Source organism: Taudactylus pleione, unplaced genomic scaffold (genome assembly GCF_031769625.1).
Source record: "Taudactylus pleione unplaced genomic scaffold, aTauple2 ptg000117l, whole genome shotgun sequence".
Lineage (NCBI taxonomy): Eukaryota > Metazoa > Chordata > Amphibia > Anura > Myobatrachidae > Taudactylus > Taudactylus pleione.
This window is the reverse complement of record NW_028284519.1, coordinates 18,781,364-18,803,281: the sequence shown is the minus strand read 5'-3', so window position 1 is coordinate 18,803,281 and position 21,918 is coordinate 18,781,364. Positions and strand designations below refer to the sequence as shown.

The following is a 21,918-nucleotide window of genomic DNA, read 5'->3' as shown; positions in this document are numbered from 1 at the left end:
CAAATGGCTGATTTGTGTGTTATTTTTTAAATGCAAGAAAATTATAAAAAAAAAATATTTTTTAGTTTAATCTCAAACGAATTGAACAAAAAATGCAAAAAAAAAGTAGGAAAAAGGGTGATTTTGGGGTACTTTGAGGGCACCTTGAAAAATGTAAAATAAAATTATAAAAACAATTATTTTTCAACTTAAAAATTATTGTAATTAAATTTGGGGTGCCTAAACTAAAGAAAAAGTTGATTTTGGGGTCATTTGAGGACATTTTTTTTGACCCCCCCCCCAACAAAAAAATTACATGTCATTTTTGGATGAATTAAGCTAATTGGAAACTTCCAAATGCCTAATTAGTCATTAGGGGGGTGTCCAAGGGGTTCAGCACAGTATCCCAACATTTTAACCTTAAAATAAAGATTTTCCTTGCCATCTCTCACCCTCAGGGAGAGTTGCGAATTCAGTCTGACTGATTCAGTAAAATTAATTCGCTATGCCAATTTGAAGTGCAAATAGCAACTCGCAATTCGCACTTAATAGGATTGACCCATTGATATCCACCCAAATGGATTGTTGTAATGGCTGTGTCTTTAATAATATATAATAATGGATAATTGCCACCTACAATAGATCAGACTTACTAACTAAGGATCCCAGGGAGCAGCCACATTCAAGCATTACAGGTAGATAGGTTGTTATTTATAGATTTTATCCTAAAAACAAAAGAACAGACGTGATGCTTTCTCCTGGTAGTGGGCTCCTGTTTTCTTATATGTTCCAACTGTCTGTAAACAGTATTTTGTACTAATAAAAAGAAAAAAATGTTTTACATAAAGCACAAGTATATTCCTGAGCTTCTTAATAATCCTCACTGAAAGAAAAACATACAACCATGTCTGTATGTGAAACCTTTCATCCTTTGTATTGCGTTTTTATTATTGTGAAGATTAGGAGGCTTCCTTTGATTTAAAATGTAAATGAAAATGAATTGGGTATATTATTGTTGTGGTGTGCTATCTTGTCACCTACTTTATAGCTAGCTTTGTATTATGCTTTGCACATTCGTGTCATGGACCATGAGTGGGCGTGGCTATGTGAAGGATGGCTCTAACTGTGGTTCAGCAAATCATACATGTGCATATATTTAGTACATTCAACATGCAGGCTAGCTTTTCTGAAACAACCTCAAATTCTTAACCAGATTCTATTATTTCTTTCTTTTTTTCTTTCTTAAAAATTTCCTACAGATCATCATATGCTGATATGTTACATGACAAGGACCGCGTAAGTATAAAAAGTATTTTAAGTGATCATAAGTATCACATTTATTTGATTTCTTATTGATACCTACATTTGTGCCAGGAATACAGCCCTGGTTGGTATCCAACTTGCTGCAAGTTACAACAGTAGATAACAAACTACCAGATGAACTCAGTATTGCCCCGGTGCGTGGCCAGCTGCATGAGAAGCAGCTTTCCTGGTGTGCCTTACTTCTGTTACTTTGTGCCGCTAGTTAGTAATGGAGAGAATTTACACTGCTTGGTTTGACCTGGTGTTATAGTGAGAATTGGTATGATTTCCCGGCGGTCAAAAGACCAACAACGGCATCCCGATGGTGAAGATCCCGACAGTATACCTACCTTGTTCCGTTCTTTCCCTAACCCTCCCTTCTTGTACCCTAACTCTCCCATCCCCGCACCCTAACCCTCCCTGTCAGTGCCTAAGCCTAACCCTCCCTACTTGATGACTAAACCTAACCAAACCTGGCGTGGGGCTAATGATGTGCGTCGGTATTTCAACGCCTATCTTTAGTCTCAAGTCGGGCTTCCGACAGCCGGCATCCTGGGGCGTCGGCAAGCTAACTACATCCCGTTATAGTGCATACATGAACTGGGTTCAGGCATGTGCACAGAGAGAGGAGTAGGCATCTGAAAGGATCCTTCTTTGCAACTCGGACCTCCTTCTCATGGGAAGGTTCAGGGCTCCGGGAACTAACACCATCTGAAGATGCCGTCAGTCAGTTTCTGTATTCAAACTCCTTCAGAGTTTGATGAATGTAGGTTCCCAAACTATCAGTTTATATTTTATATTTAGATATCAGTGCTACCTCCTACGTTGCAGCAATGCTGAATGAGTACAATGAAAAAAACATGCAAAACTGCTGTTTCCCCATGTATCACAGATCTGTTCAGCTTTATGATTAGGCCCCTTATTCTTCTGATCCACCAGGAACATTTTCTAAAACAGCAGATTTAATTGAGAGAAACCGCAACAGTGTCTCCACCAAGCTATAGGAAAACAAAGCATATAAACTTCCAATGTGTTTGTCAGTTTTTGTGAAGAACCTTATATAACCACTTAACCGATGTTTTCCAAAAACAAAATCATAGGTTTTTTTGGGGTGTTTGCTAATGTGGTGCTATAATCACACAATGGACTGTGTGATCACTGATGGTACAATAAAACATACTACGTATATCTTTTTTTTATTACTATTGCCCTGCCTGCAACTGTGTAACAAAATGTTTCTCTCTCTCTCTGTCAACTTCTCTGATGACTTTACAGTCCTGTGAAAAGACAGTAGCATGAGGGGGTGGGGGAGGGTCATTCCTATTAGGATTGCTGGTGATACCCTAAAGGGGCAGAGTCTTGGAGGTGGAGCAGTGACATTGGTGGGCTCGCCGGCTGCAGTAACCCAAAGGTGGGGGCAATGTTATGGCCCTCTGTACCTGTCTGGGTAGATGGTGAGTGACTGGAGGGGGGAGGAGCAGAACCTGCGGGAGTCCCACTTAGATCGCTGGCTGCCAGATGATATGATTCTGTGAGCCGCGGGTGATCTATGATGGCGTGGAGAGAGGTGACGTGAGTGACTGGAGGAGGAGGAGCCGGGAAACCCAGTGAGATTGGCTGCTGCCAGGTGATTGGCTTGTGGCAGCTGCGGATGAGCTATTACTTCTGTGGCACGCCCGGGGAGGTGTGAGTTACTGGCAGGGGAGTAGCAGATGCCAGGAGAGCCAGTAAGATTGATGGCTGCTGGATGATTAGCTTCCGCCAGCCGCTGGTGGGCTTTTCTGACTGGTCGCATCTGATGCGACCACGCCAGGCAAGTGGTTAATGATTTAAAAAAGTTACCAGATTTATTTTCATAGATACGTTTATATATGTTTTAATGATCAAGAATATCCTGTATTCTGTTGTGTAATTGTTGCCATTGATCTTTGTCTTTGCAGAATGAGAAGTATTACCAAGGCATCCGTGCAGCTGTGAAGAGGGTGAAGGAAAGAGGGGATGAGGCCATTGTTTTAGACATTGGGACAGGGACTGGGCTCCTGTCTATGATGGCTGTCACAGCTGGTGCAGACTATTGCTATGCCATTGAGGTGAACCCTCCCTCCTCATTCATATAATGCTCCCCATTACCGGAGTGTGCTTTTCTGAAGTGCATTTAGTTTTTTTGTATTGAGTCCGGATTTCCCATTTGCCAGCTTGTCACATGAACATTCAATAAGCACAGGAGAAAAAAGGGGCCTATAACTTGGTGCACTTATCCCCTATAAACAAACAAATATATATTTATCCATGTAATGATGAATTGAAATAAAATATAACTTTTATTGTATATCTTTAAAATAATGGCAAAATATTAAAATGATGTTGTGCAAATAAATAATACATACAGTGATATTATTAAAATTATTTTCCACTAAGGAAAAAGTGCCGTAACATTACTAGCAAATTATAAGGGTTCTACCATTTATTGAGGAGATATTTAATTGATTCTCACAGTCTGGTAGATGAAGGGTTAATTATTACCCTTTATGTGAATGTATCATATATCAGTGTACAATTATAAACTGACATTTAGTATCACTATCTTGATTATCCTGACTATTAGGTGGATTTTATTTCCAACTCTCTGTAGTAAGTTCAGGATTTATAATTGTTACTGTGTAGTTAATGATCCCAGACACTGGGCAAAATTTACTAAGCGGCAGTTTGACGGCGGGTTCTATTCTATTCTAAACCCTGGGGGTTTGGTGGCGGTCATGCAGCGGTTTCTAAATGACTGTGGTTTGGCAGTGGTTTTGCTATCTGCAGATTTACTAAGGCCAAAACCGCTGCAAAACTGCCATCAAAACACCCCCCGGGGTTTAGAACAGAATAGAACCCGCCACCAAACCCCCGGGGTTTAGAATAGAATAGAACCCGCCACCAAACCGCCGGGGTTTCGAATAGAATAGAACCCGCCGTCAAACCGCTGCTTAGTAAATTTTGCCCACTGAGTCTAATAATTCAGATACATTGTATGTATTTCGCCATTATTTAAAGATATACAATAACAGTTATATTTTATTTCAATTCATCATTACATGGATAAATATATATTTGTTTGTTTATAGGGGATAAGTGCACCAAGTTATAGACCCCTTTTTTCTCTCCTGTGTTTATTGAAGTAACTATTTAAAGGGGCATTGGTAGCGCTCCTGTATGACATCAGGATCCGTTGACGGGTATATCAAATAATAACATATATAATAACGGTAATTATCCCCCTTACACCACTTATATAAATTTTTATTTCTCTATCACATGAACATTGCAAGATCATGTGATATGAGTGGAAACATTGAAGTTCATTCACCATCCTGGCAAATGACTTACCCTTGTTGTTATTTTGCCAGGTTTTCAAGCCGATGGCGGACGCGGCAGTAAGAATAGTGCAGTCCAACGGCTTCAGTGACAAGATCAAAGTAATTAACAAGCATTCAACAGAGGTGACGGTGGGACCAGGTGAGAACATGACACATATTTCAGCTCTGTCATTTAAAGGACCACTAAACCCCAAACAATTATATTTTCATATATGAACCCTGAAAAGCGTAACCTCTCCACTCATTGGCCAGCTGAAACTCCTCCCAAATATTTAGGATCATGTCTTAATGGCATCTGATATAGTCGAAAAGCTGATACTGTAACCTTTTACGTTACATCACCAACCCTGCCCCTCAGTATGAATTAGTCAGTACACCCACTGCATGTCTGCACACCAGTCACGCTGTGCATGGTGTGTTATGAAAACTTCTCTTTCCTGTCATGGGATCCTGTTGGAGAGTGACAGAGAGTATGTTGGACTTATTTCAGTTTGGACACCTCCCTCCCACATCTAAATCTCTCTGCATGTATTAAATCTGCCCCACCTGCAGCGTAACATGGTTTTGTCCAGCTGCACAGTTAAGCTGAGTACGTACTTGACCGACGAGCACTCGTTCCGACATCAGAACGAATGCCCTTGAATGGGGATTGCCCGTACACACTGGAAACGTTAATGAACGACAGAACGATCACTGTTCCGTCCTTTATTATCTTACTACAGGTCGCTAGCGATATCGCCAGGTTTGATGTGCAGCACATCAAACCTCGCGAACGTCGATGGTGACCGCGGGAGCGCGCAATCGCCCGTACACACTGAGTGTTGTAGGCGATTTGACGTTGTGAAACGGCAAATCGACCCGTCATTGCTCCAATGTGTAACCCGACTTTACTCTCTCTTTTGCTATACTCAGCATCAGGCCCATATTGTGGTGACACAAAGGTATTGTGACACAAAATGTGTCCTGTTGTTAACCGCTAAAGCCATTTTGTAGGCTGAACCAATATTCATACGAATAATTTTATGTCCCAGGACTGCCAGTAACGTTACTGGTTCTTCGTTACATGATAGGTTGTATGCTAATGAATGTGGGTACAATCTTCAGAATGTCTGCCTCCTCTGTGTGTATCCGTTCTATATCAACTGGAAAAGTAGAGATTCAATTATTGTAAATTTCCCATTTACATTGAACTTTCCGAACTACAACTCCCATGAGCCTCTTGTAAGCCCTGTTTGGCCGCTAGTCATCGGATCTCTTTTTCAGTGGAACGGGAAGTCATTTTGTGATGGTTCTTCTCTTGCAGACGGAGACCTGATGCAGCGAGCCAACATACTAATCACAGAGCTTTTTGATACTGAGCTTATTGGAGAGGGAGCTCTTCCTAGTTATGAACATGCGCAGCATAAGCTCATGCAGGTACGTGGTATTCCTACAGGCCAGATCTCACTCAGTGCATTCTGCAGCCCCAACGCTGTCACTGTACTGTAGCTTTTGCTGTAATAGAAAATGCCATTTTTATTCATCAAATGTATACCATTCTCACATTCACGTGTCTACTTGTGGCTGCTATTCACACTTTGCTGATCTCTGGTAATTGTCATCTTAAGCGCAACCCAAACTTGTATTTGTACCACACGTCTTGTTCGTATTTATGTATTTGTATGTTATACGGTTACTGTCACATTGCGGTTCTCTAACCCGCTTAGCTCTCCCCGTGCTGACACTATTCCACATGGCATGTACATGCAGCCCAGATTCCACGGATGGAGGGTTAGGATGGAGGGCTCCCGGGGGGACTTAGGGTTAGGGACTACCTCTACCTAGGTTTGATCTGTCCTGCCATTACTGTGAGCTTAAACCAATGAATAAAGGCATCATCTGTGCACTGCAGTTCTCACCAACCGAGCCCGATGTTCCCAATTCTGTGCCTGCAACAAATATAGAATCTGACAGTGACTGTCTAGTGCTACAGAATTTGTGGCACCGTAGAAATAAATGATGATTGCTATGATGGAATTAGACTTTAGGACTGCAGATATCTTGTAATGACATTTCCTTTTAATTTTAAAGACGTTCACATCTCCTTTCCTATATCATATTTACCTCCATCTGCTCTATTTATGTAGTTGTATCCTTATAAAAGCGTCCTACCTCACTCTATCCTAAGAAATGAACGCCCTTTATTCTCCCCTCACCCCACAGGAGCAGTGGGAGGCGGTCCCTCATAGGGCCACTGTTTATGCCCAGTTGGTGGACTCCCACAGGCTCTGGAGTTGGAATAAGCTGTTCCCATTACATTTGGATTCCAGGACCATCCAGCCGCCACCTGAAATGCAAAGTTGCCCAGGCGCCCCCTCAGTTTGTGATGTCCAGCTGAGCCAGCTAAACCCAGGTGACTTCACATCACTCAGTGACGTCATGGTCATCTTCAGGTGAGGAAGCAGATTTCATTCACAGCGACGTTGATTATAGGGACATCATGTACCCTTCCCGATGGATATATAAGGACATTTGGTTAATAACCATATAAAGGGGCTATAGGCTGATGATTGCATTGTGATCACATGACTCTGCGGTAGTTATGGTTATTATTCTATAGACTACAATACACAATCTCTTCTTTTTTCACTTTTTAATAAACCCTTATTGTTCTAGAATTCCTTCTCCTGGTGGATCTATATTAAGAGAATTAGGGACAGGTAACTTCTTGTACCTATTGTATTTGCAAGAGATTATATATGTATGACGTGTGTTCAAGTGATGGTCATATTACATAGTGAGATTCAAATGGTGGTGTCTTTATGACAGAAAATAGAGACTACTAATATAGTACTGGGTCTCATGTAAAACAATGTTTTCCATGGCTACCAGTCATTTATACATTGTCATATAACGCTTGGCTGTAACAGCACTATAAATAAGTCTATGGGTACTCCTTATACTGAGCAGTACAGATAATCTTTGTACCTCCAGTATATATCTATATATAGTACATGTGTTTTATTTATTATTCTGATTATCATATGACTGTGTAATGTAATCATTGCAGAGTGTTTTATTATAGATTAATGCAGCTCAGTGTTGCTGGACACAGTTTGTAGGGCGGTATATAATCAGCCTCGGAGTTAGAATTAGCCACATGGCAGTGCCCGGGGCCATTATAGCCCGCAGGCTGCACTTAATGCGGATATCTGTCCACCTGCTCCTGAAGCTCGTACAGAAATCTGCGTTAAGTTGGGCTTTCTGCCACTATCATGGCCACCGAGAACGCGTTAACCCATAGCTCCTGTTACTTATCCCGGAATCTATGGGTTAGTGTGCATTAGCCGCATATTTACCACGCCAGGAAAATAGCTTGTAAGTGAATAGATTTGGGCGTAAAAGTCTGAGGCTACAACCCTTTTCCTCATGCGGGTAAGATATTGAGGCTAAATAAATACGGCTATAGAGAGAGTGCTGTATTGGCAACATAAAGCAGATGTTGTGAATTAAGTTGTGTCATGTCACTTGCTCATCCTTTCCCCTGTCTTGTTTTCTTTCTATCTATCATATGTTCCTTCTTTCTTTCATTCTCCCCCCCCCAGAGTGGATTTCAGCCAGCAGATTAGCAGTTCTGCAGCTTCTCATCCTGTCACCTTTACATCTATCGCTGGTGGAGCAGCACAAGTGGTCCTGTCGTGGTGGGATATTGACATGGACCCTGAAGGGACAGTTACTTGCAGCATGCAGCCGAGCTGGCTGTATCCCTCCCTTCATCCTGTTCCTGTAAGTAATAGTGCTCCTAAGATGTGCAGCCTAACATTGTGGGCCTTATTCAGCAGTGAATGGTAGTGCACTACTGAACGCAGATTCCCGATGATCGGAATCTGCGTAGGCACCTGACCCGTTCTGTGCATGTGCAGAACGGGTCTGCGATCTCGCACGCAGACTGGCAGCAGACTGTCATGATTGACAATCTGCAGCGGGGAGAGATCAGCGATGGTTTCTGCTTCCTGCCAAAGAGGCGTGGTGCCGTCGTTGGGGAGGTAGGGAAGAGACCAGGATCTCCATCGGCTGACGGAGATTTCCTGGCCTCTTCCTCCCATCTGCATCGGCCGTCTTGCGTGATCCCATGGGTCACCTTAGCCGGCTGATGTTCCCGCAGAGTATCCGATGCTGCGTTGGACAGCGCAGCGCAGATAAGTAATGCAGCAGGTGTGATGCTTCCTGTGCAATAGCATATCTGCAAGGATCGCAATTGCAAAGCTGTGCCTGCATGCATCTTTCCTATTGCGCTCCTTGCTGAATCAGGCCCTGTGTTCGCTATTTATAGACGGGTGCAAAATGTCGCCCACGATTATTTCATGATTGAGATCAAATAGCTATAATACATTCTAGAGTAATATTGTATAATCAAATCATGAGGAATAAAAATAGGTCACAATTAGAAACTGTCTATGCATGAAATTAGTTTCATATACATTACCTGCCCCAAAGTATCTGGGCATGCGGACATCACACTCATACTGTATGTGCTTGTTGCACATCTTATTTCAAAACCATGGCAACTAAAATGGAGTCAGTCTCCCCCTTTCTAGTATAACAGCTTCCAGTCTTCTAGAAAGGCTTTTTACAGTTTTGGAACATGATAACGGATTTTTGCATCCATTTTGAAACACAATCATTAGCAAGGTTGTGCCTGATAAGGCTTGGCTCATAGTCAGCAATCCAGAGGTGTTCGGTAGGGTTGAGGCTGTGCAGGCCAATCATGTTCTTTCACACCAAACCTCCTTTTGATGGACCTCAGTTTGTGCACAAGGGCATTGTCATGCTGACTCAGGAAAGGGCCTTTTACAGACTTTTGCCACAAAGTTAGAAGCACTGTGGACTTCATTCAGAGTCGGTCGAAGCAGCCGCACGGTCATACGCAGCCGATGTTCGCTGATCTGCGCATGCGTACAGTTCACAATGCGCGTGCGCAAACTAGTGGCTACGATCAGAAATTTCTCTCTCCTTGAACACCGCCAGGTCGGTAGTTTGAATGACAGATTGCTGCGTTTGTGGCTGGTAACATGGGAGGGTGCTTGAAAACGGGGGTGTGGAGATCCGAATGCAGGCGTGCCTCATTATGCGAACGGCGTTTTAACGGAGTGCATAATTAACAAAGTAGTGTCATGGCACACGTGACAGGGGAGGTTTTACACTGACATGATCGTAGAGCTTAGGAGAGGGTCAGGTCAACCTTTAGCTATACGACCAGTTCCGATGGCATACGATGCTCACGATTAATCCTTATGTAGCCGGAGATGACATGTTATGCGTACGAGAAGTGCGTGTATTTTTAGCGATCCGACCCCATCCACCCCTTGGTCGGCCAGCTAACGATCCGACCTTAGGGACGCAACATGCGTGTGCATCATTTACATATCCGGCCCCTTTTTCTATACGACCGTGCGGCCGCTTCGACTGACTCTGAATGAGGTCCTGTATGACGTAGTATTAAGAGATTGGTTCATTGCAACTAAGGGGCCCAGGCCGAGCACTGACAAATAGCCCCATTATTCCTCTACCACTAAACTTTACTGGTGTGAGTTTACATTTGGCCAGTAAGCGTTTTCCTGTCATCCGCCAAAGTCAGATTCCTTCCTCAGACTGCTAGATGCATGATTCGTCTCACCACCACCATTGTCCGGCCAAGGAGCTCACAACAAACAGTTTGTCTGCCGATGTTGCTTCCAGAGAGGTAGTTTGGAGCTCGGTAGTGAGTGTTGCCACTGAGGACTTGGCTGTCCCATTCTGTGAGCTTGTGTGGCCTACTGCTTCATGGCTGAGCTGTTGTTGGTTTTACATATTTCCTTTGTATAGTAACAGACCGAGGCAGCTTCAACAAGGCAGAGATTTGTTGACTTATGGAAAGGTGGCATCTTCTGTAGTGCCATGCTGAATGTCAGTGAGTTCTTCATTATAACCCATTTCCCTGCTATAATGTGTGACCATAGAGATTGCATGGCTATATGCTCAATGTTATGCTTCTGTTAGCAATGGGTGGTGGCTGGAATGGCCAAACACACTAATAAGAAGAGTTGTCCTCACACCTTTGGCCATATATAGTATAAGAGCACTTAGCGCCACAATCCTTTTGCATCTATGTTATAGAAACCTCGCATAACTACTCAATTCTGTTGAGAGATTCTGCTCAGTCCATTGTCTAAGGTCGGGTACACATCAGAACAATGTGTATCTCAGCCGACAGCACGACCAATGGGACAAGATGTCGGTCGACCGTACAGAGTGAACGATTTAGAGCGCACACTTGCTTACTATATAGTTCATGGCACCATTCAGCTGTATGCTGTCAGTTGCCGGGTCTTCCATCTGCCGTGCAGCACAGCAGATGGGACGACCCTGATGTCAGGTGGGAGCATGTGGTAGGGCATACACATCAGACGATATATACGATATGTCATCCCAATATGCAGGATCGGACGACTTATTGTATGATGTGTACCCACCCTAAGTCTCAGTCTATTGCTTCCCGCATGCCACCATCACCCCCCAATATCAGGACTGCTTTTAGACACCGTAGTAGAGAGGTAACATCTTCCAAAAGATCAGGACATTTGTTTTCTGAAATACTCTGTATCCAGGGCCATTGAGACCTACGGCAGTCCCATGTTATACTGAGGGGGCTTGGCCAAATCCGTGAGGGGTGGTCACGGCTGCCTTCAAAAAAAAAAAGAAAAAAAAAAAGTATTCCTCCACAAAACTGCAGCACGAACTGTGAAGCGGGTGCATTTGTTCCCCTGAACAGCTGGCCCAGGCCCCTCAAACAAACCTGAGTAACTAGTACCCCCCTTGCTGCCAATGGTTGTATCTGGGTTGTATATGATTGGTTACTTTGTCAGGGGCATATTGATGCACAGGAGGTGACAGTTTATAACATAAAGATGCTCTGACCAAAGTGAAATGCTTCTATATAAAGACAGAGTCCTAATGGCTTCTTGGCTAATATGGAAAGTAAGTTTATGGTAAGTAAAGGCATGGTAGTGATCATGTATTTCAGTTTGCTTAGGATTTTTCTTAGTACCACTTCTGTGGGTTACACACTCTCACCTGATTGTTTTGACTGTTTTAGATCGTATGTGACCGATGTGATCCTCTAGGGTTATTTGATAGTGAATTAATGCTGTCACTCAGTGTGTGTCACTTGCTGTCTTTCTGTTAATTTGTGTCAGTGGAGAGACCACTGGATGCAGTGTGTGTACTTCTTACCGGAGGAAAAGAAGGTGGCGCAGGGGGAGGAGCTATGTCTCAGTGCTCACCAGGACGACTACTGCATCTGGTACAGCCTTACAAAGCCTAGGTAACTGCTGATTCATTTTGTCAACTAAATTAGAAAATTAAGGTAACTAGGCAGCTAGACGTTATCAGGGAGGCAGCCATCTGACCTCAGATATAGGACCCAAGCCTCTAACATTCACGTGTATATATGTAAAGGTTATTACATTATGTCAGAACTAGAGATCAGTGGTTCGTGTTGATTTTGTTCTTTTTGCCAAAATAGAGTAAGTTCGGATAAATTCAGATTGATGTTATTGGCTGCCCAAAACACGTGTGCCATTATAATGCCGTTTTTGAGATCCGAACATAACCGAGTAAAACCGAACCGCTCATCTCTAGTCAGAACTCAAGATAAGCACTTTGCAGTTTCCATCAGCAACAGACAAGGATATTGGTGTGCAGGGGGAAACTTTGTGTTATTGCAGATGTTCAGCTCTAGATCAGAGTTCTAAGCTGCATACACACACGATTTAGTAAATGAACGATTAGTAAACGATTTTTGTTAATTTTTTCAAGGGAAACTCAATGATTTTCAGTAAGAGAATATGCAAAAATCGTTTGTAGTTCATAAAAATCGTTCATTACATTTAACAAATGAACGATTTTAGTAAATGATTTTCGTTCATTTTTCCCTTGAAAAAACGAACGAAAATCGTTTACTAAAATCGTTCATTTACTAAATCGTTGTGTGTGTGTATGCAGCTTTAGAAATCACATGTACATAAGTATTCACAGCCTATGCCATGAAGCTCAAAATTGAGCTCAGATGCATCCTGTTTCCACTGATCATCCTTGAGATGTTCCTACAGCTTAATTGGAGTTCAATTGTGGTAAAATCAGGTGATTGGACATGATTTTGAAAGGCATACACCTGTCTATATAAGGTCCCAAACTTGACAGTGCATTTCCACAAAATGTGGAAAAAGTGAAGCGCTGTGAATACTTTACGAATGCACTGTATATAATTGTGAACAAAGAACATTGTTTAAGATGCCAAGTTATGTGATACTTGATATCAGTACTTGGTTTTTATATTTATATATTGTAGTGCAGAGGAGAGCAGACCAACCTTCTTGCAGCATCCTGCATGTCGCTGTGGCGCCCACATCAATTGGAACCGTCCACGGTTTGGGGAGCTGAATGATCAGAGCAGAATGGGAAAGTACAAAAAAGCCCTGCAGAAGGTGAGGAATTCTGCATTCTATGTTGGTAGTTGTAGTTCAGGGGTCTTCAAACTTGGCCCTCCAGCTGCTGTGGAACTACACATCCCAGCATGCACTGCCACCTTTTTGATATAACAGCATGCTAAAACTATGTGCAGTGCATGCTGGGATGTGTAGTTCCACAGCATCTGGAGGGCCAAGTTTGAAGACCCCTGTTGTAGTTTATGGGATAACGTTAACATTGTATGTGTTCTATGCCAGATGCCCACTCTGAGACGGTATGTGCTGTAAAAAAAATTTAATTATTAATTACCACGCATGTATTCTCAAAAGTGTCATTACATGTGTTTTTGCTAAGTCACAGTTTGTCTTCTCCATAGATCCTAACACCAAGTTCGGTATGCCTGTGCGTGAGTGATGGGAGTTTACTCCCCTTGCTGGCTCATTCTATAGGTGCAGCTCAGGTAACGTTCCTCATTCTTAAGTAGCCAGAGTAGTAGCAGTTTCTAGTGTTCTCCCCAGAAATTTTTTCCAGCCGGGTGGCATCCAAAAGTAGCCGTGTGGGAGCCTTCGCAAATATGCGCACGCCGGGAAGAGGGCTATCTCCCTTACAAATCCAGTCTGACAGGTCTCGGGCTGCTCCCCCACTGGCTCTCAGTCAAAAGTGCCCATTATACAGTGCCCCCTGTAGTTTTCCCCTTTATGCATTGCCCCCTGTAGTTTAACTTTGCCCTTATGTATTGCCCCCTGGCTGAAGTAGTGCCCCCAGACTTGTCCCTTATGTAGTGCCCCCAGGCTGGCTCCTTATGCAGTGCCCCCAGGTTTAATAGTGTCCCTTATGCAGTGCCCCCAGGCTGACCCTTATGCAGTGTCCCCAGGTTTAATAGTGTCCCTTATGCAGTGCCCAGCAGGCTGGCTCCTTATGCAGTGCCCCCAGGTTTAATAGTGTCCCTTATGCAGCTCCCCCAGACTTAAATAGTGCCCCCAGACTGGTCTTGGCCCCAGCCCAGCACTTACCTTTACTTGCTGGCCGCTCCCGCTGCCTCGCGCTGACTGGATCTAACTAGATCCAGCAGGCACTTGGGGCAGGCTCCTCACGTTGCGGGTGACGTCATGACGTCACCCGCGCAGTGCATCACTGGGAACGGTGGCCTCTGAAGCGATCGGAGGCTTCTTTAGCCTCCGGTCACTTCAGAGGCCAGCGTTCCACAGCGGGGGTCGGCGGGGAAAAGTGCCGGGCGGCAGGCTGTTTCTGCCAGGTGATGCGCCCGCAGAAAACAGTCTGGGGAGAACACTGCTTTCTAAATACTAAATGACTCTGGTGCACATGTGAAACATTTGCAGTTTGGCAGTGCCTCTGTATGCGTACTCTAATCAGTGTATTCTTGTTTCCAGGTATACACAATGGAGTCATCTTCTATGTCCCAGCATCTCATGGAGAAGGTAAGTGTTGTTAAGCATGTAGTTGGTATAAGTATCCTAGACATGATAAAAGCCTTAACAGACAAACCAGCCATCCAGTCACGCTACTAAAGAGGGTGCAACGGGTGTTGTTGCTATGGGACCCGACGGCCTAGCAAGCAACCCCCTGCACCCCGCCAAGTTTAGCATGCATGCAGCTGCTGCAGCTCTTGCTGAACAGCGCCGATGTAATTTTTAATCAGGCGCCGGACGCGCGCCAGTAGGAACTCACAGATCAGCAGCTAATCAGCAGCGGCTGCTGGTCCGCGAGTTCCAATTGGCTTGCGACCGGCGCCTGATTAAAAATGACAGCGGCGCTATTTCCCCATGGCTGCGGTTGCATACAAGTGCTGATGGCCCGGCACCAAATTCACCAGGGCACACAAGAATAGAGGCTGTTGGACGGACACAAGGGAGAGGTGAGATGCTCCCAGAGGGACACAGGGCGAGTTACTGGAGGGGGGTGGGGGTGGCGTAGTAGCCTAGGTAAGGGGCAGGCATTACTGTGGGGCATTACTGTGGGGCATAATGTGCAAGGGGCATTACTGTGGGGCATAATGTATAAGGGGCACTACTATTGTGGGGCATAATATATAAGGGCACTACTACTGCGTGGCATAATATGTTATAAAGGGAACTATAACTATGTGGCATAATGTTTATAAGGAGTAAAACTGTGGCATAACGTGAATGGGGGGCCCCTTAAAGATGTTGCTATGGGGCCCACAAGTTCTAGTTACGCCCCTGCAGCCATCCTCTCTGATTGACAGCCGCACCAGATAAGGGTCAGTTTATGTTCTCTTTGCACAGCAGCTTGGCCTTACCAAAGTTACTATATTATTTTGGCAATTTTATTATCATTATTCCTGCTAAAATCACATTACAAAAATCCGCAGCCTGTGTCTCCTCAGCACAGTACACACTGCTGTGTGCCGGGCTGCGGTGGGTCTAGGGAGGCTGCTGCCGCTGATCAGCAGCAGTCTCCTCTGGCTGTACTGGGAGGGGGGGGGGGGGGGACAAGCACACTGATCATCCTTGGATTTGCCCCTGGCTGAGGGACGCCCATATGTGGAGCACGCTGCATCGGTGCAAGTGCCCGGGCCCGGTACAACTCTCTACGGCCCTGGGTTACCGGCTCCAGGATCTTACTGCAGAGCGAAATTCGATCAGTCCTATGCTGAGGTCTCGGTCTGTGTATCCCGGCGGCCCAGGTGTCTCACTTTCTGGTGTGCGGCTGTCTTCCGTAACTCCTTAGTGACATTTTGTATCTTTAGTGTGCATATTGTAGTGCTCAGTGTTTACCCAGAAGCACAACCACATACAGTATGAAGTTCTCATTACGGATCCTTATTTGTTACACCTCGTGTAGTTCATTAAAGCTTTCCCTCCTGGTCAGCAATTTTAATTATGGTGATGAGGTTAGATTAAAACTATTTGAATATACAGTTTACCAATTATTTTTTTCTGTTTCTACTCCAGGGTCCTTAGGGATCCACAGGGATACATTGGTTATAGGCATGGGCTTGTCCATGGGCACTATACAGTTAAAGCTGTCATCCCAGGATGTGTAGTTGATAGTGCAATTAGTGCAGGCAATTTCTGCATTGTATGTGACTGTTATGCTAGCGCTGTGTGTCTGATTTCTCTCCTGTCAGCCATTTTTACTATCACTATTTTTTCCTATTCAGCCCTCTCGGTGCCAGTACTGTCAGGGCGGAAAGTTACCTCACAGTTTGAAGTGTTTATTACTGTGGGAAGGTCACATACCAAATATGTCCAGTGAGGACTCTGTGTCTATGGGAGCACATCTCCTGTATTCCTGCTCTAGGTGTAAGGCAGGTGTGGGGGAGGGGGTGGTACTTCAGGATGGTATATGTACCGCTTGTTTGATCCTTCCTGGTACCCCTGCTGTACCCAGCACCTCACAGGAACCACCATGGGCTACCTTTGCACAAGCCCTGAATATCCTTGTGAATAGGTTAGCAGCCCCCCTGCGTTTCCCCAATTAGGGTTCGTGCAGCAGGCGGTTGTCCCTTCCCCCGTATTAGGGGTTCCGGACAGATGGTGGTGGCACAGTGTCCCCCTCAGCAAGTTCTTCCTCTGGTGGAACCTGTTTGGGTGCATTCTGTGTCCGCTACGGCGCAGAATATCACAGAGCAGGATCCAAGACATGCTAAGAGACCGCTACTGTCATATCCATCTACACAGTTTGATGATGATGACGGGTCGTCTGCTGATGGAGAGATTCTGGATTTGTCTGACACTGACACTCCTCAATTGGGGGCGGAGGTTACGTCCAAAATATATATTTCAGGTCTCATACGGGCTGTCCGTACAGCCATCATGATTACTGACGACAACCTACCTGCAACACCTACACATGCTTATTTTAAGGATGTTAGGGGTGCCGCAGCAGTTTTTCCCCTATCTGGTCAGCGAGTGGATCACTTGGAGGAGGTGGGGTATTCTCTGGGTAAGGCGTTTCAGCCTCAAAAGTGTCTGGCACGTGCATACCCCTTTGCGGAGGATTATTTCACTAAATGGGAATCTCCCCCTCAGGTGGATTCTCATGTGACGCGCTTAGTAAAGAGTGCGACTCTACCTATGCCGTCAATGTCTTCTCTGACGGACGCTACAGACCGTAAGGTGGAGGTGTGCCTTAAATCTATCTATTCCCTTGCTGGGGGGGCATCCAGGCCAGCTATGGCAGTCTGCTGGGGAGCCCCAGGCTATGGAAAGATGGGCAGACGCTTTGGAAGCATCATTTGCTCCGGAGGTTACCAGTGAACAGGTTGTGTTAGTGAGTAATCTCAGGGATTCTGCTACTTACATTAACGAAGCAGCCTTGGACCATACTCTTCTGACTTCTAGGATTTCTGCGGCGGCTCTATCTGCTTGCCGCTCCTTGTGGTTACGTTCTTGGAGGGCGGATGCTGAATCCAAAAAGGGTTTGGAATGCTTACCTTACAATGGTCAGGTCCTGTTCGGGCCCACTTTGGACAAAATTGTGGACACGCTGGCGGCTGCCAAATCTGCATGTCTGCCTTCGGCCCCGACTCCGTCAGGGTCTAAGAGCCCGTCCTTTCGACCCTATCGCCCACAGGGCAAATCTAAGGTGCAGACTTTTCCGAGACCTTCAGGTCCCAAAAAGACCACCAAGCCCAAGAAACAGGCTTGGAGTACCAGACATCCGGCCGCCAACCAGGACGACAAACCCTCAGCCTGATTGGCTGGGCCTCCCCTTGGGGGGACCCCAAGGTGGGAGGCCGACTTCTGCAATACGCCCAGTGCTGGTATCAGACCACCACAGACACTTGGGTAAGGGAAGTGGTATCTCAGGGATATGCCCTCTCCTCCTGCAGACGGTCTCTTCATCAGTTCTTTACAGCAGGCCTTCCCTTGGATCCAATGAAGGCTCTAGCAATCCAGGAGGTGGTGCGCTCTATGCTCCATATGGGAGTTATAGTGCCTGTTCCGTTACCCCTAAGGGGGACGGGATATTACTCCAACCTCTTTCTGGTTCAGAAACCAAATGGATCATACCGACCTATCCTCAACCTCAAGTCCCTGAATAAGTTTTTAAGGGTCCCCCGATTCCGAATGGAGACTCTGCGTTCTATTGTTTTAGCTATGCAGCCTAGGGATTTTATGGTGTCCCTGGACATTCAGGACGCCTACCTGCATATCTCCATTTCCAGGGCTCATCAGCGTTACCTCAGGCTCTACCGTTTGGCCTTTCCACGGCCCCTCGGGTGTTGTGTGTGTGTGTGTGTGTGTGTGTGTGTGTGTGTATGTATGTATGTATATATATATATATATATATATATACACACAAACACATACATTCCTACCTTTTGCTCCTCCTTGTGATGGGGCGGGGCCTGATGGTTTGCGTCATTAAGCCCCACCCCCTTCACTGCAATTGCCGCAATTGGGTTAAAGTTAAATAGCGGCGGGGCTAAATGATACGATTCATGAAGAATCGCGTCATTAACCCCCCCCTACATGGGAACCTGCGATAGCCACAGAAATTCTCCCCATTCTGCCCACTTCACTAGGAAGTTCAGCTTATATGTTGCATTTAGGTACAGTTTAAGATATTAAACTATACCTCTTCATTAAAGGGGACCATATTCTCACACACACGTGTCTTACCCTAACAATTTATGTTTCTCGTACAGCTTTTCCAAACCAACCACCTTAAAGAGGCCATTCACATCATACAGAAACCTCCAGACAAAGTCACCACAGCCGACCTTGGGGACAATAAGGTATTGTTCCTAAGCCTGAATAATTATTGTGTTATCTAGCCAATGTTTTGACAGACTGGGTGAGTCATCTCTGCAGTGTGAATTACTGGGGGAAGGTAAATGAAATAAGTAACTTGTAGGGCTTGCCAGCTGTATGTGTACAGTTCTCACATTGCCAGATACCTACATTTAACATTTTACAACATATAAAATTCAGCAAACACCAGAAACATTAGGCTTGGCAGGGCTTTTCATATTCTATTTACTATTCAACTTGTATTCATTTGATAGAAAACTGCAATACTTTCCACTGAAAGGTAAAACTTCATCTATCCATGAACATGTTAGGGCAGTGTTTCCCAACTTCGGCCCATAATGTTAGGGCAGTGTTTCCCAACCTCGGCCCATAATGTTAGGGCAGTGTTTCCCAACCTCGGCCCATAATGTTAGGGCAGTGTTTCCCAAACTCGGCCCATAATGTTAGGGCAGTGTTTCCCAACCTCAGCCCATAAGGCACACTAACAGTCCTGGTTTTAGTGATATCTATGCTTGAGCACAGATGGATAAATCAAAATAACTATTTAACTCACCTGTGCTCAAGTATGGCTATCTTTAAAACCTGGACTGTTAGTGTGCCTTGAGGACTGTGGTTGGGAACCCCTGTGTTAAGCTGGGTACACACTGACAGATATATTGGCCAATTAATTGATCGGCCAATATATCTGCTGCCTGTCGGCCAGTGTGTACCCGCGATATGTCGGTGAACGTAGTCATTCACCGACATATCACATTGGCTGTGCTGCACAGCCGATGGACAGATATGTCTGCAGACATATCTGTCCATCAGCAAGTGTGACCGCCCGTACACACATCGGCAGCCGCGAGGAGGGGGCGGGATACGACCCCCGGCCGCCTGTACCTGCGGGCAGACACAGATGATTGTTCAGTGTGTATGAACTACCATTATCTGCAGATATATCTGTATAGTGTTTACCCACCATTAGTGTTTCTTTACCATCCCTGTATAAGATTTACCTTTACGTTCTTCTTAATCTATATTGTATTTGCATGTAGCAATTATTACAGTGTTAGTGCTTTTATTGTGTGAATATAACTTTTAATTGCTGTTTGTTTATGTGATGCGTCTAGGTGTCTGCTCTGATTGGGGAGCCGTTCTTTACCACCAGCCTCCTTCCCTGGCACAACTTGTACTTCTGGTATTCTCGTTCTGCTCTGTCTGACAATATGACCAAGGACTGTGCTGTGCTCCCCATGTCTGCTTCCCTCTATCTGCTGGCGGTGGAATTTAGGGTGAGATAAATCTGAAATTTAATAAACATATTTCTGTGCAACCAATGTTTCTTACAAACTATTTTTTCGCAGATGAATTAATTAATAGTCAATAGAAAGCAGACATGACCAATATACACATTTGATTTTAGCTAATTACTGCTAGCTTGATACAGATCCTTTTTTATGATAGTAATAATAGTATGCTTTAGGTGTAAGCATTCTGTATATCTCCAGGTGTTCTATAAATACCTGAATACAATATGCTAAGCTGCATGTACAGTTAGAAAGCGGCGGAAACTTGCACACAAAGGGCCTGATTCAGACCCACTCGCGAGCGGCTGTCCGCTCGCAAGTGGGTCGATGTTATGCACTGAGTATGCGCACGACGGAGGGAGCTCCGTCGTGCGCATGCGCCAGACGCGACGAGCGAAGGAAAGTCCTTCGCTCGTTGTGTCCGATCAAAGGGGGCGTGCTGTCAATGTTGATTGACAGCACGCCCCCTTTGGTGGGCGTGCCGGGGGCGTGCCTCCCTGACGGGGGCGTTCCCACAGGAACGCTTCCCGTCAGAAGCCGGCCCACTGACATCACTAGTGATGTCAGTGGGAGTGATTTTGGCTCTGATAGAGCCAAAATCACTCCGGAGCTTGCGGTTGAAAACCTCAACCGCAGGCTCCGGCTTGCAATTTCGATGGTCGCGATGGTCTCGACCATCGCGGCCATCACAAAGCACGCTCGTATAGCCTGTGGGTGGTGACCCACAGCTATACGAGCATCCAGGAGGACGCTCCATGAAAATGGAGCCCGGCCCTCATTCAGAGCGTGCGCTCTGCTCAGAGCGTACGGCTCTGAATGAGGGCCAAAGTCCACGTACACTGCCTATTGTATCACTATTCCCATCTCCCCTCCGCAATCCACAGATATACGGCAGACAGTTGATTGTCCTACTGCAAGACGCAATACAGATTATTTCAGATCTTAACTTCTCCATAAGATGGATATATGGGCACTCTGGTCTCCATGAATAACTTAAAACTTGCTATTATGTTGTTATACCAAGCTGTTGTCTTGTATAGACATTTATCCTGGTTTATGTTAGTTTCTGACTTTCATTAAGATGTTCACTTTGTGAATATGTCATAATTTCTCTACTGAGTTATTAATTGAACACCCAGTAACAGTCCTACAAAACCGTGTTCTCTATTCATGATTCTTCCCACACTGCCCTTAGGACATGATAGCCAGGGATAGTCCTACAAAACTGCCTCCCCTCACACAGCACTGAGCTCATAATAGCTAGGGACTGTCCTACAAAACTGTATTCCTACCCTCACTCTGCACTGAGCTGATAACAGCCAGGGACTGTCCTACAGAACTGTATTCCTACCCTCACTCTGCACTCAGCTCATTACAACCAGGGACTGTCCTACAAAACTGTATTCCTACCCTCACTCAGCACTGAGCTCATTACAACCAGGGACTGTTCTACAAAACTGTATTCCTACCCTCACTCTGCACTGAGCTCATAACAGCCAGGAACTGTCCTACAAAACTGTATTCCTACCCTCACTCTGCACTGAGCTCATAGCAGCCAGGGACTGTCTGATTTTAAAATATAATTTAGGCTTACATTTATATACTATTTAGTGTTATGGGATGGCACAAGGTGGTTTTTAATCCATCAATAATGTGTCTCTGAGTGGGGACATAAAACTACTATTATACGCACACCGCGGATCTTGGAAGATCATGTGAGAGGTGTGGGGATACACCAGTCCTATAAAGGCAGTC

At 45.0% G+C, this 21,918-nt stretch overlaps 1 protein-coding gene across 7 annotated transcripts in view; it reads left to right on the top strand.

Moving 5' to 3' along the window:
- The window catches only part of PRMT7 (protein arginine methyltransferase 7), a 79,472-nt gene that overhangs the window by 28,150 nt on the left and 29,404 nt on the right, over positions 1 to 21,918 (top strand). For all 7 annotated transcript variants that reach the window (XM_088471888.1, XM_088471889.1, XM_088471891.1 and 4 more), the window contains 12 exons: positions 1,239 to 1,275; positions 3,222 to 3,371; positions 4,674 to 4,782; positions 5,947 to 6,059; positions 6,846 to 7,075; positions 8,228 to 8,408; positions 11,858 to 11,985; positions 13,012 to 13,147; positions 13,507 to 13,590; positions 14,522 to 14,569; positions 18,769 to 18,858; positions 19,987 to 20,148. In XM_088471888.1, coding sequence (XP_088328014.1) covers positions 1,239 to 1,275; positions 3,222 to 3,371; positions 4,674 to 4,782; positions 5,947 to 6,059; positions 6,846 to 7,075; positions 8,228 to 8,408; positions 11,858 to 11,985; positions 13,012 to 13,147; positions 13,507 to 13,590; positions 14,522 to 14,569; positions 18,769 to 18,858; positions 19,987 to 20,148 — 1,468 coding nt within the window. The remainder of the gene's footprint in view (positions 1 to 1,238; positions 1,276 to 3,221; positions 3,372 to 4,673; positions 4,783 to 5,946; positions 6,060 to 6,845; positions 7,076 to 8,227; positions 8,409 to 11,857; positions 11,986 to 13,011; positions 13,148 to 13,506; positions 13,591 to 14,521; positions 14,570 to 18,768; positions 18,859 to 19,986; positions 20,149 to 21,918) is intronic.